The sequence below is a fragment of the Asterias rubens genome, chromosome 1 (assembly GCF_902459465.1).
Source record: "Asterias rubens chromosome 1, eAstRub1.3, whole genome shotgun sequence".
Classification (NCBI taxonomy): Eukaryota; Metazoa; Echinodermata; class Asteroidea; order Forcipulatida; family Asteriidae; genus Asterias; species Asterias rubens.
In genome coordinates, this window is record NC_047062.1 from 18,592,221 (window position 1) to 18,605,588 (window position 13,368).

At 38.8% G+C, this 13,368-nt stretch overlaps 2 protein-coding genes across 2 annotated transcripts; both read right to left on the reverse strand.

Moving 5' to 3' along the window:
* Positions 1-24: 24 nt before the first annotated feature.
* On the reverse strand, positions 25-4,204 carry LOC117298891 (aqualysin-1-like). The gene is made up of 7 exons (XM_033782267.1): positions 4,160-4,204; positions 3,379-3,523; positions 2,407-2,640; positions 1,916-2,103; positions 1,408-1,579; positions 925-1,061; positions 25-555 (listed from the first exon to the last, which is right to left on the reverse strand). The coding sequence occupies exons 1-7, from the start codon at positions 4,202-4,204 to the stop codon at positions 550-552; spliced, it is 927 nt and encodes a 308-aa protein (XP_033638158.1). The 3' UTR covers positions 25-549.
* Positions 4,205-7,529: 3,325 nt separating this feature from the next.
* Positions 7,530-13,362, reverse strand: LOC117298904 (aqualysin-1-like). The gene is made up of 8 exons (XM_033782285.1): positions 13,252-13,362; positions 12,579-12,719; positions 11,668-11,812; positions 10,718-10,945; positions 9,943-10,130; positions 9,410-9,581; positions 8,876-9,012; positions 7,530-7,941 (listed from the first exon to the last, which is right to left on the reverse strand). The coding sequence occupies exons 1-8, from the start codon at positions 13,360-13,362 to the stop codon at positions 7,936-7,938; spliced, it is 1,128 nt and encodes a 375-aa protein (XP_033638176.1). The 3' UTR covers positions 7,530-7,935.
* Between the last annotated feature and the right edge of the window lie 6 nt (positions 13,363-13,368).

Genomic DNA, 13,368 nt, shown 5'->3' on the forward strand with positions numbered 1-13,368 from the left:
GTAAACCCTGTAAGTTATTTGTAAATCTGTGAACTTTTAATTTTGGTTCTGTTCAGAAAGTGTCCAATGGCTTTAAGACAATGGATAATTACCAAAATTGAACCATTTTACCTTTGTCGGAGTCACAAGAGGAAAACTGGTATAAATATTTACAGTGTCCAACTGTGAACGACTCAAAGAAATTGTGCAAAGCGAAACATTGTTGTCTTCAATATAGATTTTAATCAAATGGGTTACTTCAGACGAAGAAATTTTCACGAATCTGCATTTTTCCTTTTTTATATTAAGTATAGGCTACAGGCTTCCGGATAAAAAGTACACAAAGTTGATTTGAGGGCAGTATGATCCATATCTAAGGACAGTTACACTTTTTACTGGAACTGTTTAAAAAGAAAAAGCGCCGACATCATGTTGAGATAATGTGACACATAATGATAGGATTACATTTCAGTTAATGCATTTAAGTAAGTATTAAGTGTAAATCGCTGGTAACTGCTTGGGTCCATACGGTGTTGAAAACCACTCCGAGTTGTTCAACGATGTGATGACTTAAATCTGTGACAAGAACAGCGGAAACATAGTAAATACATGTAATATATCATATGTCGGAGAGGTTCAACTCGCCTACTTTCTCATAAAACAGATTGTGTCTTCACATAACACACAAATCTGGAATTTGTTTGAAATATTTATTTCATTGCGTAGATAGAAGCTGTTATCTAGTGGTATTTGCCGTTGGCTCTGGTCGGATTGTAATCTGCAAGCTACACCTAAACACAAACCAACAAGCAAACAAACAGACATACAGACAGACAGACAAACAAACAAACACCGCATTTACATATGATCTTCAGCAAACAACGTCTTAAGTTCAAGTCTATACATCTTCCTATGATCTGATTATGAAGGACGTCGTGTACTTACATTTCCGATGTACAGTAGTTTGTTAGGACTTCCCTTCACATCAGTAACTTTATTAAGCGTGGAGTCGCTCAACATTCTAGTTTTGATCTGTTGCGGCGTTTCGCTGTTGTCTTTACTTACATAAAGGGCTGCGGCTCCTAAATAAAAATACAAAATAACGTCGTGTGTTACGTTTGTAAAATACTTTCGTGACGCCTTCAAGAGCATTCTTATTCCAATTTGGCTCATTCTTATTCCAATTTGGCTGGTGTGTGCACCAGCCAACCTAGAAAATTGTCGTCCATATTTTCTTGTGCCTTTGTAATATATATAACTGGTAAATATCAGAATTGCATCATTAAAACGCAATAATATTGGTTTTAGGCCTATTTCAGAAACTTTCGGGTAAGAAACGGGCCTCGCATATTTTGTCCAGTAAAACAAAAACCTGAACTGCGAAGCAGAGAATGTGAGTCATCAAATGCAAACAGACGAGTACTTGACCTGATACGTGGGGGCAAGCCATGGATGTTCCGGACATGATAGCAGTGCCAGTGGTAGTTGCGTAGCCGGCGCTTAAGATGTCAACACCGGGAGCGAAGAGGTCAACGCAAGTACCGTAGTTGGAGAAGTAAGCTCTTGCATCGCTATCATCCGTTGCCCCAACGGTGATTGTCTGTCGAATCAGCAAAAGTAAAGCTTTTTAAAAGCAGGCGTGGATTTGAACTGCAGTAGGACACAAAGAAACTGCATGGCTCCCCCACCTTTTCCCAACCCTTAAAACTCATTTCAAACTAGCGTCACAATACAAGGTGAGGCATAGAGAGCATATATAACTATACCAACAACTCCCATTGGTTTTGTACACGCTTTCCAACTGTGGATCTTTCCCGAACCGTGGACCCTATTGCCCTGTTTTTTTTTTAGGTTCTTGGTTTGAATGTGCCTTTACCTACTCTACATGTCTAGTAAATTTGTGTTATTAACGCACGAAATATGCAGACCAACTTACGTTTACGACTCTTTGCGGCGAGTAGTGGCACGAGTCGGTGTCTTTATTTCCAGCAGCAACGGAAATTACATAGCCGGCATCCCAAAGAGCAGTCACAGCATTGTCAATTAGTTTAGAGGCCCCATAATGGAGGGACATTGAGACCACTCCCTTTGGACTCTGATTGTGGGCCTTGACACTGTCAGAACCTGTGGTGGAAAATGGAAATGAACACCTAAAAGCATTTTATGGAAGCAGTAAAATAGCTGTATTTGGTGTGCGGTCAGACCATGTGTATATCTGTACTTGCTTGGTAGATGATGATCGTTTGAGAACCGCGGAGTAGATTTTTCGGAACTCTGAGCTAGTCGAAACGTTGAGACCAATGCAATGCCTCAAATCCGTTTTATGTAAACTAATGTTTTTGTTGCCGTTTGGTGCTAAACTGTTATCAAGGTTCAAATTTGAATACGATTAGTTGTTACTTGAAATAAAAACATCAGAAAACTAACCAAGCACAAAGGCACTCTTGGTACAGCTACCGTGTTGGTTGCATATCTTGACGCTCTGAATGGTTGATTGGCGGGCTAATCCATAGGTCGCACCACCCACAGTTCCAGAGCAATGCGTGCCGTGGCCATGGTCGTCTGCGGTGCCGTACAGCATATGGGCGCGGGTCCCAAACTCGCTGTGGTTGATGTTAACGCCGGTGTCCATCACATACACATTCACACCATTGCCCTGAACTGAAGAACATCAATGTTGTTACAACAATTTAAGACGATACCATGCGTTATTTTCAATCTTCGTGTAGGTTTGAGTATACAATAATTGCACAAACAATTCATTAAATTTACCATTAATTAACACACCTATATAGTCTCCTTACGCGATCTTTTCATTGAAATAAATATAATGAATGTTGTGATTTAAATTGAAAGGAATCTTTTGACATAGAAAATGGTCTTTGTGCAGAAATCACGTGTCTATTGGTCGTCGTGCGTTTGGGGAAACATTTCCACGTTAAAAGAAACGCAACTTTGCTTTAATTGGCTCGCGTATAGTTTCAAGAGGTACCAAAAAGTAATTCACAAACGAACACAAAGAGGACACGTGATGAATGTAAATGCATGTAACAAGACTGCACATCTTTCCCTGTTCCATTGCAATACCTGGCACATTGGTGTACAACATGTCATCCAATAGGTATCCAATAGGTGCCCAATTTCATAGAACTGCATAAGCACAATAAATTAGCTAAGCACACCAACATGAGGATACCAGCCTAAAAACAACGACACGTGTACACTTCGTGACTTGTATCCTACACATTCTACCAAGCAGCATACGTGAAATTGGGTCCGGAAACCATAACTTAATCCCGTTAAAAGATGCGTGCTGCCACCAACCAATCTCTTGGCCCTCTCCCAGCCAATAATGTTAATTGTACAACTTGAACTATCGATAGTATAAGTTTTACTTACAGTCATCGGGATATTTGAAAGTGTTGTCTAATGGTAAATCACGCTGATCAACTCGATCTAAACCCCACGTAGCTCCATTCTGTTGGCCTTGAATATGACCAAGACTGTCCTGTTCAACAAACTCAACAGCATCCAGGGAACGGACCTGCCAGTAGGAGGGTCATTTGAGTTATTTATTTATTCAGTCATGTTTTCATGACTGTGACGTTTAGAGGGAAGTGTTTCCCTGGAGGGTTGTGGATCAAAGTACCCTGTCATTAAAATAAATAAGTGTTCTTTGTGTTTGTAGACTGCCGATAACTGAAAGGAAACAAGAGGCACATTTTAGGAACATCTTTGACTTTTTGAATCAGTCAGTCCGTTTGTTTTACCACATGTAAATAAGAAGTTAACTGTTGCAGTGTTAACGTTATGAGGCCCCACGGTTATAATAAAGATCAACAAATTTGCAAAAGTAAAATAAAACGGGTTCAACTTGTGATTTAGAGAAACTTAAGTAATGATCTTCAGGTTCAGTGTGAGCAGCTGTCCGCGTTTTCTCGAAGACGAGCTTCCCAAGAGAAACGTTTCAGGGCCTTTTAACAAGGCACTTTTCAAGTAAACTTGGAGGCAATTACTGCAGTGCATGCTACAGGAACTCTTTGGTAATTTTCCATTCAATGTCTTACGATCCCCAAGAAAAATATTTCAACATTTAACTGTAAATGCCTTTCTAACTTGGAGATTGCCTGGAACTGGTTGCCTGTATTTTTCCTCGTGTGACATGGCCCTATTAACTTACATAGTTGACTAGATGTGATGGGATTCTGAGTGAGAGGGCGCGCATGACAAGGCGGATCTTATTTATTTTACCAATCGGTGTTCGCATCTGAGTGAAGTAACCCTCCAACTCATCCGCTACTTGATCCACATCAGCTACATCCTGCAATGACAAAGTTAGTACCAAGATGAAATTATGCGAGAGAAATAACACCTGGTGGTTGTACGATAATTTACTTCGTATGTATAGACTGGATTATTATAAACTTATCAAAACAAAACACTTATAACATTTAATTATAGTCGTAGTTGTGATATGAATTTGTTTCAAAAAGACACCAGTCTCATTTCAGACGCTCGGCATCAACCGTTTTCTGCTTAGCTGTTATTTATTTGTGAAAGGAAAAGTAAACACTGAATTGCAACAAGAACAAAATAATTTTTCACAAAAGTAAAGCAACTAACTACACTGCACAGCTGAATTGCATTCAGCACAGTGTGGCACTGCGCAACTTGCTCTTGATTTCAAATGAAATTAAAAACATTGTGCACGTTAGAATAGTTGCGCGACTGCAGTGGTTCAAAATCTACACTTTAAATTGTACCATCATTGTTTAGTTTAGGCATTAACAAAAATGTGTAATTAAACCACGTTTTAAACTGCTTGATATAGACTTTACCTTCAGTTGAACAATGTAGTTGTTTGGTAAACCGCGCTCTTTGGCCATGTGAAGTGGAGCCAGGCCGCCTTGAGCGAAGGCTACACACATGCACAACAGAAACAGCTTCATCGTAGATATTTGACAGTACCACCGGGTGAAGACTAATTACCGTCAAGTGGTTTCTCATTTAAGGACTCGGTATTTTATAGCATTTTCTGCATCGCATGTTCAAAATGCAGCTGTTCCTTTCTGTGATAATCGCCTTGAAATCAATGACTTTATCTAACTAGACAAAGGTTCCTCACAATGACCTGTCATAACAACACGATGTTATCAGAAAAAGACCCTTTATTTTCCTAAGTTTTACTTTCGCTTTGAAAAAATTCGCAAGATGGAAAACATTTTGAAAATAAGCTTCAAACGGGGTTAACCCCGGTGCGTTTCTGGCCGGGCTAAGGTTCAAATTGCTTTTCTCGAAATCTCGACTCTTAATTAACAACCACCTCTCCGGTAAAAGTCTTGGTGGCGCTCTATATTACGAATCCTATAATTTGGACTCCCCAATAGAATTGAGCTTACTAGAAATAACTAAAATACGACCCAACCTGTTCTCTGGTATCCCTAAATAATTATTGCAAATATCATCTTGCACAGGTTTATTATATTAGCTTGCAGCTAAAAGGCCCCATATACACAATACAATTGGCCCATCACTGATAGCTGTTTTTAAAACCCATAATGTACATGATGAATTGACATAACATATAAACCTATGTCGTTTTCACTAAAACTGTAACCATTTTGGAGCACCAAGTATTAATGTAACTTCGCTGAAGTTTGATTTGTCAGAAGCTACAAAACAAAGAAGAATATTTTGTGACATTGCACCCAAAACAAACACATTTGTTGTGTAAAAGTTGTGCGTGCTTGTACCAACTGTTTTCTTTGGACATCGGTTTTGTTGATAATCATTAGGCAAGGACTATTATCTTTGGCGATGACAGATGGCACCACGTACACGCGCATTCTACGAGGAGGCTTGAACAGCAGATAAAGTGAACAAACATCGACTGCTTCGAGTATGGTATATAAATGACTCCTTCGAGTCATATGACACCTGAGCCCCTTTTCCCCGAGAGCGGAGTATAAGTGGTTTATTTAAAATGTTCAAACTTCGCAGCCAAAATTATTTTTAAAATAACACCGGTGGTGTCGACGGGCCTTTGGAGTCTTCGTATTATACAATTGAGTAGAGGATAACACTTTAAATTGTGCACTGTTTGCACAAAAATGTGCACCGTATGCTATGGGAGTATATTTAGTTCGGTGTATCCCCTTAAAGGTGTTTTGACAAGAGTATGCGATACAGAGAGGTTAACTTCATAGAGGGCAGTAGTCCGAACGGTATTTTATTTGATTTATATGAAGACATACATTTCAATTGTATACATTTTTTTGGCAATTTTGTATTTTTAATTTTCAAGGAAAAAATGGCACCATGATTGTTTAAATTTCACGCGAAAAATATACAACTTGTGCTGCATAGCTTTGAAAGAATTTGGCTCTATATTTTGGTTAAGGCAAACAAAGGAAAGAGAGGTTTAGGTCACAATTTGATGTTATCTCTGGCCGAGTTTTGAAAGTTGTTTTTCTCCTGACGTATCAACATTTATCTCTATTCAGTTTGACGATGTGTTTGTAGATTATTGTGATTGTCGCTCATCCTTAAAGACCTGCTTGAACGAAAATGTCAAGTCGTGAACTTTGCTGAATTCCACTTAAAATGTTTTCGATGAATAAGGAAATCGAGTCATATGATTATAAATAGGTTTCAATTGTGTAAAAAAAACAATCATTTTGTATGCCCTTATCCACAGCTTTTCTGCGAGATTTGCGAAAAGCCCTGTTATACGTAATCACTCTCAAAACGTCATAAGTAGATAAAGCCGCTTTGTTGCAGCGTGGATTTATGTGTAACTAAGCAAACTCCCACAAATGACGTCAGCGGCATTGTCCTTTGACGCCCGCTCTCAACGGCAGAAGTGTTTTTAGTTTTTCAAAAAACCTTTAGGTAGGGGCCTGATTTTTTAACCGATAATTACGAAAAGTTCAGAAGTGTACACATATCAAAATTACATTAAAATGGTGAACAAGTGCATTATAACCAAGTAAAAATACCATTTCTGTTGAAAACATTCCGCTCAGGTAGCTGTTTAAAACTTATGGAATAGCGCCAGCTGCGTTTATGTAGAACACTTTTGTGATTTTGCGCTTACAGTGTAAAGTGTAAAGATAAGACAAAATTATGACAATTATTAATCATCAAGTTATGGATTGAAAGTAATAGCCATACAAGTTAAATGCATAAATTTGTTGTGATCCTTTTTTAGATTAAAATTTATAACTGTCAGATATTCCTCAACGTTTTACTCGTTTGCGAGAGTTCGAGTAAACGTTCCGCACAGAATATTGATTCATGTTTTTCTTAAGTATTTTTGTTCACGAGTAATTACCTCATTTAAATTTTACAACCAAGAAATGAGGAAAGACCAATTTGACTAGTTTAAGACTTAGAATAACTTGTGTTTTCTCAAGCATTACCTAAATTTAATCATTTCACCTTTGTCGGGGTCAGAAAGGTGGGGGAAACTGGTATCCTTACACATGCACATAATAAGCAGAGACGTTATGGATACACAGATTTTGTTTCCAAAGATGTTGGTTATACCGTGTGTTCTGATTATAGACTGTGTCCAATTTGGATTTGTAAACGACTCAATGAAATAATGCAAGGCAAACATTCTGTCTTTTATATAGATTTTAATCAACTGGGAACAGAAATTCCTGATCAATGTTTTTTTAACATAATAGGCTTCCGGATCTAAAAGTACACAATTTCGTTTGAGGGCAGCATCACCCTTATCTAAAGTAAGTCTTTTTTGTTTACTGGTACAGTTTTTGAAAGGGCTCTTTGTAAGTGTATACGTGCTGATATTTATTGTATGTGACACACTTAAAACAATAAATGATTATTTAATTTAAGTCAATTCATCTTAGTAAGTGTAAATCGTTGCTTACTGCTCTGGTCCATATTCGGTGTTGAAAACCACTCCGAGTTGTTCAACGATGTGATGACTTAAATCTGTAATTAAAAGAACAGCGGAAAAATAGTAAATACATGTTATGTCAGAGATATTCAACTATAAACGAAGTCGAGGTAAATTATCAAGAACCAGGCCGCGGCGGGTTTAAACCACTAGTTGAAAACCGATTCAACACACTTTGATTCCCATTCATCAATACCTTTTCGGACAAAAACATCAACACTTTTTGGTCAAAAATAAAATAAATGCAAACATTATAATTATTGTTCAATGATTTATTTCAACACAACACCTCTCCAGCTATGAAATGGTATTGCTCTCCGCCGCCCTCGGGTAAACAACTCCTTATAAGGGAATGCTGTGCGCGTCGCGCGTATCGCGTGATGTGGCACAACTGTTTCAGCCGTTGCTCTTGACCAATAGGAATGAAGAAACTGTCTTAAGCACAGGAGTGCGTTTCGGTTGTTGGTCGTTGGTTCTGCTGTTCAGACTGAACGATAACCGAGTTGTGAGCTCGGTTACCGTTTTGGTTATGACGTCAGAAACAGTTTTTGGTTGGGGTCGCCAAAACGCACTCTAGGTGGTGCAAGCTCGCGTGTCACGCCCATGTTCAAACACTTTTTACTGGTTATAAACAAAGGTGTATACACACCCACGTGACGCGCTCTCCATCAATAGGAATAGCGAAACTGTTTGAGGTATTTATGAATATATGTTTAATGTGGATAGATATTGATCATTTTAAAAGTTCAAACTTTTTGTAAAAAAACCAACATTTTAAATTGATGAGTGAACTAAACATTGTTCAGGCTCTTCAGGGTCCAAATGGTTGCCATAAACACTGATTCCTTTCAGACTGCTATCTGCAAACTACGGCCCCCAAAACAAACAAAACACAGTAACCTATAATCTACATACAGCAAACAACATCTTGAGTTGTACACTTTGTTTTTTTTGACATTGTGTACTTACATTTCCGATGTACAGTAGTTTGTTAGGACTTCCCTTCACATCAGTAACTTTATTAAGCGTGGAGTCGCTCAACATTCTAGTTTTGATCTGTTGCGGCGTTTCGCTGTTGGCTTTACTTACATAAAGGGCTGCGGCTCCTGAATATAAATAAAAAATGACGTCATGTGTTACGTTTGTAAAGTAATTTCTTGTTGCCTTAAAGAGCAATTAAGTTCAAATTTTCTAGCTTTTGTCACGGTGCACTCTCGCTCTGATGGATCGACATCACGTACCGTACATTTGGAAGTGTAATTTGATTGGTTTCCCTATTCTAGCTGCTTTATGTGCACCAGCCAACCTTGATAATTATCGTTAATAATTTGTTTGTGCCTTTGCAATATTATACCACCGGGAAATATCAGAATATCTTTTCAAATGCAATAATATTAGTAGTATTTTATAAACTTTTAGGTCAAAAACGGGCCTCCAATGTTTTGTCCAGTAAAAAAACTCTGAAATGTTAGGCATTTTAATGCAAACAGACGAGCACTTGACCTGATACGTGGGGGCAAGCCATGGATGTTCCGGACATGGTAGTAGTGCCAGTGTTGGATGCGTAGCTGGCGCTTAAGACGTCTACGCCGGGAGCAAAGAGGTCAAGACAAGTACCGTAGTTGGAGAAGTAAGCTCTTGCGTCCTTGTTATCTGTTGCCCCAACGGTGATTGTCTGTCGAATCAGCAAAAGTAAATCATTGTAACCGATTTCAAGACAAAATAAAAGTAAACGTGGATTGCAGTAGGGCATAAGGAAACCGCGGCTTTATACCCTCATCTTTCCCCAAACCCTTAAAACTCATTTTAAACTGACATTTAACAAAAGTGAGGCGTAGAGGGCGTAGTACCCTGTTTGATTCTTCCACCCGTTTGAGCAGTACGTATTTTGCTTTGAATGCTTCTACATTTGAAAAACCATTTCTTTGTTCCACAAGTCGTTGTGGACTGTGGCTATTGGCAACCAAACACATGCAGCAACCAATATTAAATAGTAACAATGTCCAGGTCTTTGGGAACTGTACAGACAAACTTACGTTTGCGGATCTTGATGGCGAGCTATTGCATGAGTCGGTGTCATCATTACCAGCAGCAACGGACACTACATAGCCGGCATTCCAAAGAGCAGTCACAGCATTGTCAATAGATTTAGAGGCTGGGAACCGGAGTGACACTGAGACCACTCCCTTTGGACTCTGATTGTGGGCCTTGACACTATCACAACCTGTAATGGGGGGGGGGGGGGCACCAAAACGCGGTTTATGTAAGCGGTCAAAAAGCTGTATTTGGTTTGCTGTATAGTAACACCATGTGTTAATTATACTTGCTGCGTAGATTATAGTATTTTGAGAACTTGTCTTGCTTTTATATGCTAGTACCACGGGGTAGATTGGTATCGGAATTCTGGACGATGGCTTGAGCAAACCAGTGGAAACGTTGATACCAATAAGTATTAAAATAAACTAGATAAATATTAGGACCATTTTTCCAAAATTGATAAGTCTCCCGAATTCTGAAAATGACTCCGCGTAGAAAAAATATGACAAGTCATTCTAAAAAGAACATAATCTACCCAGCCCCAGCAAGTAGATGACATGGTGTCACCGCAAACCAATCATACATTGATACCTAATCATGCAATGCCTATGACATCCTATCATGGTAAAGTAGCTCTTGATTTTTGACATTGGTGCAAAACTGTTATCGAATCAAGGCTATTTAATTTTTCACTCAAGTTCAAAAGGTTCACATTTGAACACGATAGGCAGTCGTTGTTTGAAATAAAAACAAAGAATCGACTAGAGAACGTACCAGCCACAAAGACACTGACGGGACAGCCTGGATCGCACACCTTGACGCTCTGGATGGTTGATTGGCGGGCTAATCCATAGGTCGCACCGCCAACAGTTCCAGAGCAATGAGTGCCGTGGCCGTTGTTGTCTGTGGCGCCGTACAGCATATGGGCGCGGGTCCCGAACTCGCTGTGGTTGATGTTAACGCCGGTGTCCATCACATACACATGCACACCAGTGCCCTGAACTGCAAAACAAAATTTTAAGACTCTATGTGTTATTTTATAAGTACTTTTGATTGTATAAGTAAAGTACAATATTATTCATACAATTGATTGTACCTTTTTACTGACTGTTCTACAGTGCAGTCTCCTCATCATGACATCTTTCCATTGAAATAAACATTAAGTTTTGTAGGTTTAATCTTAATAGAATTTGTGGACAAAGAAAATAGTCTTTCTGAAGAAATAACGCGTCTTGCATTGATCGTGCCTTTGGAGAAACATTTCCTCGTAAAAACGCAACTTTGCATTAATGGCCATCCGTAATAACCATTCAAGAGGGACCTAAAGGTAATTCACAAACAAACACAAAGAGGACATTCAATGAATTTAAATGTACTGCACAGTAGTGCTCCCCCCCGTTATACCATTGCAATACGTGGCACATTAGTGTACAACATGTTATTCAATAAAGGTGCCCAATTTTATAGAACTGCATAAGCGCAAAAATTAGCTTAACACACCAACATGAGGATACCAGCCAAAATACCACGTCGTATGTACAATTTGTGACCTGCATCGTACACATTTTGCCAAGCAGCTCCATAATAATTTGGGCCCGGAAACCATAACTTTATCCCGTTAGTACAACAAGATGCGTGCTGCCACCAACCATTCTCTTGGCCCTCTCTCGGCCGTTGTGATTCACTTTATAATTCTAATTATCGATAGCATGTGATTTACTTACAGTCATCGGGATATTTGAAAGTGTTGTCTAATGGTAAATTACGCTGATCAACTCGATCTAAACCCCACGTAGCTCCAGTCTGTTTGCCTTGAGTATGACCAAGACTGTCCTGTTCAACAAACTCAACGGCATCCAGGGAACGGACCTGCCAGTTGGAGGGGACAGTACGTCATTTATTTATTCATTCATTCGCAGTCATATTAATGACCTTTATAAATAAATAATACAAATAATAATAACTCTTATATAGCGCATTTCACAATAACCGTATCAATGCGCTTTACATTTATAGTGCCCTGGTCATAGGGCCAATCGAAAGATCCCTTTTAATGTTTCTCAGCTCCCTTGGGAGTATATAACGAATATGCTCTTTCATTAATACATTATAGTGTTCTTTGTGATAACTATCCTGTATACTGCCTTAACTGAAGTGAAACAAGATGCACATTTATGAACATCTTTAACTAATACTTATTTGAATAAGTTAGCCCATGCGTTTACCACAATCATTATGAAATGTTAAAATTACAGTTGCAACATAATGAGGCCCTTTTCCTACACGTATTTTAAGACACAGTTATAATCAAGATCAACTAAATAATTTTGCGTAAGTGCAAAAGAACGGGTTCAACTGGTGATTGCGAAAGACTAAAGCAGAGCTTAAGCTCTCAGTATGATCAGCTGATTCGCAAATTTTAGGGTCACACAAGGCAATTTTTCCTTGCAACTTGAAGGCAATTTAGTGCATGCTACATGACCACTTTGGTAAAGCATTGGTAATTATCCAAACATTGCCTTGAGATCTCCAAGATAAATATTTGATCATTCATATGTGGATGCCTTTCTTTTGGAGATTGCCTGGAACTGGTTACCTGTAAATTTCCTCGTGTGACATGGCCCTATTAACTTACATAGTTGACTAGATGTGGTGGGATTCTGAGAGTGAGGGCGCGCATGACCAGGCGGATCTTATTTATTTTACCAATCGGGGTTCGCATCTGAGTGAAGTAACCCTCCAACTCATCCGCCACTTGATCCACATCGGCTACATCCTGCAATGAACAATTTAGTACCATGTCAGAGAAATTATGGGAGGGAAAAAACAAACATGTGGTTTTTATGGTGATTTACCTTGTAGACTGGATCAATCAACTAGATCAGTCAAAACTAATATAATGTTATTGTGAATCAACTGTAGTTGTACAGCAATGAATTTGTTTCAAATGAGGCATCTCAGACGATTGTCAGTTAACCTGTTTCTGCTGAGCTATTTTGAAAGGAAAAGCAGAAAAAACATATTTGTATAAAAACAAAACAATGATTCAAAAAGTATACCATAGCTGCAGTGCACAGCCGAATTTGAGTCTGCGCTTAACCATGCATGTGCCGCCGTGCAACTCGCTCTTGATTTCAATTTTGAAAAACATCAATTATTGTGAAACTTATAATAGTTGTGCGACTAAAGTGCTTTAAGTGGTTTCCCTTTTCTTTTTTACACTTTAGATTGTACCACCATTACTTAACTACAGCAGGCAAAACTTGTAAGGCAGGTCGCAGGAGTCTTAAACTAAACGATAGACTTACTTTCAGTTGAACAATGTATTTGTTTGGTAAACCGCGTTCTTTGGCCATGTGAAGTGGAGCCAAGCCACCATGAGCGAAGGCTACACACATGCACAACAGAAACAGCTTCATCGCAGT

Bases quoted from the DNA above. Each gene is read 5' to 3' on its own strand.
- LOC117298904 (XM_033782285.1), bottom strand. From the start codon at position 13,362: ATGAAGCTGTTTCTGTTGTGCATGTGTGTAGCCTTCGCTCATGGTGGC. The intron at 10,131-10,717 runs GTACGTTCTCTA...CCCCCATTACAG, and splicing joins CGTCAGTGTCTTTGTGGCTG to GTTGTGATAGTGTCAAGGCC. The intron at 9,013-9,409 runs GTCAAGTGCTCG...ATTTATATTCAG, and splicing joins GGCTTGCCCCCACGTATCAG to GAGCCGCAGCCCTTTATGTA.
- LOC117298891 (XM_033782267.1), bottom strand. From the start codon at position 4,204: ATGCGCGCCCTCTCACTCAGAATCCCATCACATCTAGTCAACTAT. The intron at 2,641-3,378 runs GTAAGTAAAACT...GATGTTCTTCAG, and splicing joins TTTCAAATATCCCGATGACT to TTCAGGGCAATGGTGTGAAT. The intron at 2,104-2,406 runs GTTAGTTTTCTG...TTTCCACCACAG, and splicing joins CAAGAGTGCCTTTGTGCTTG to GTTCTGACAGTGTCAAGGCC.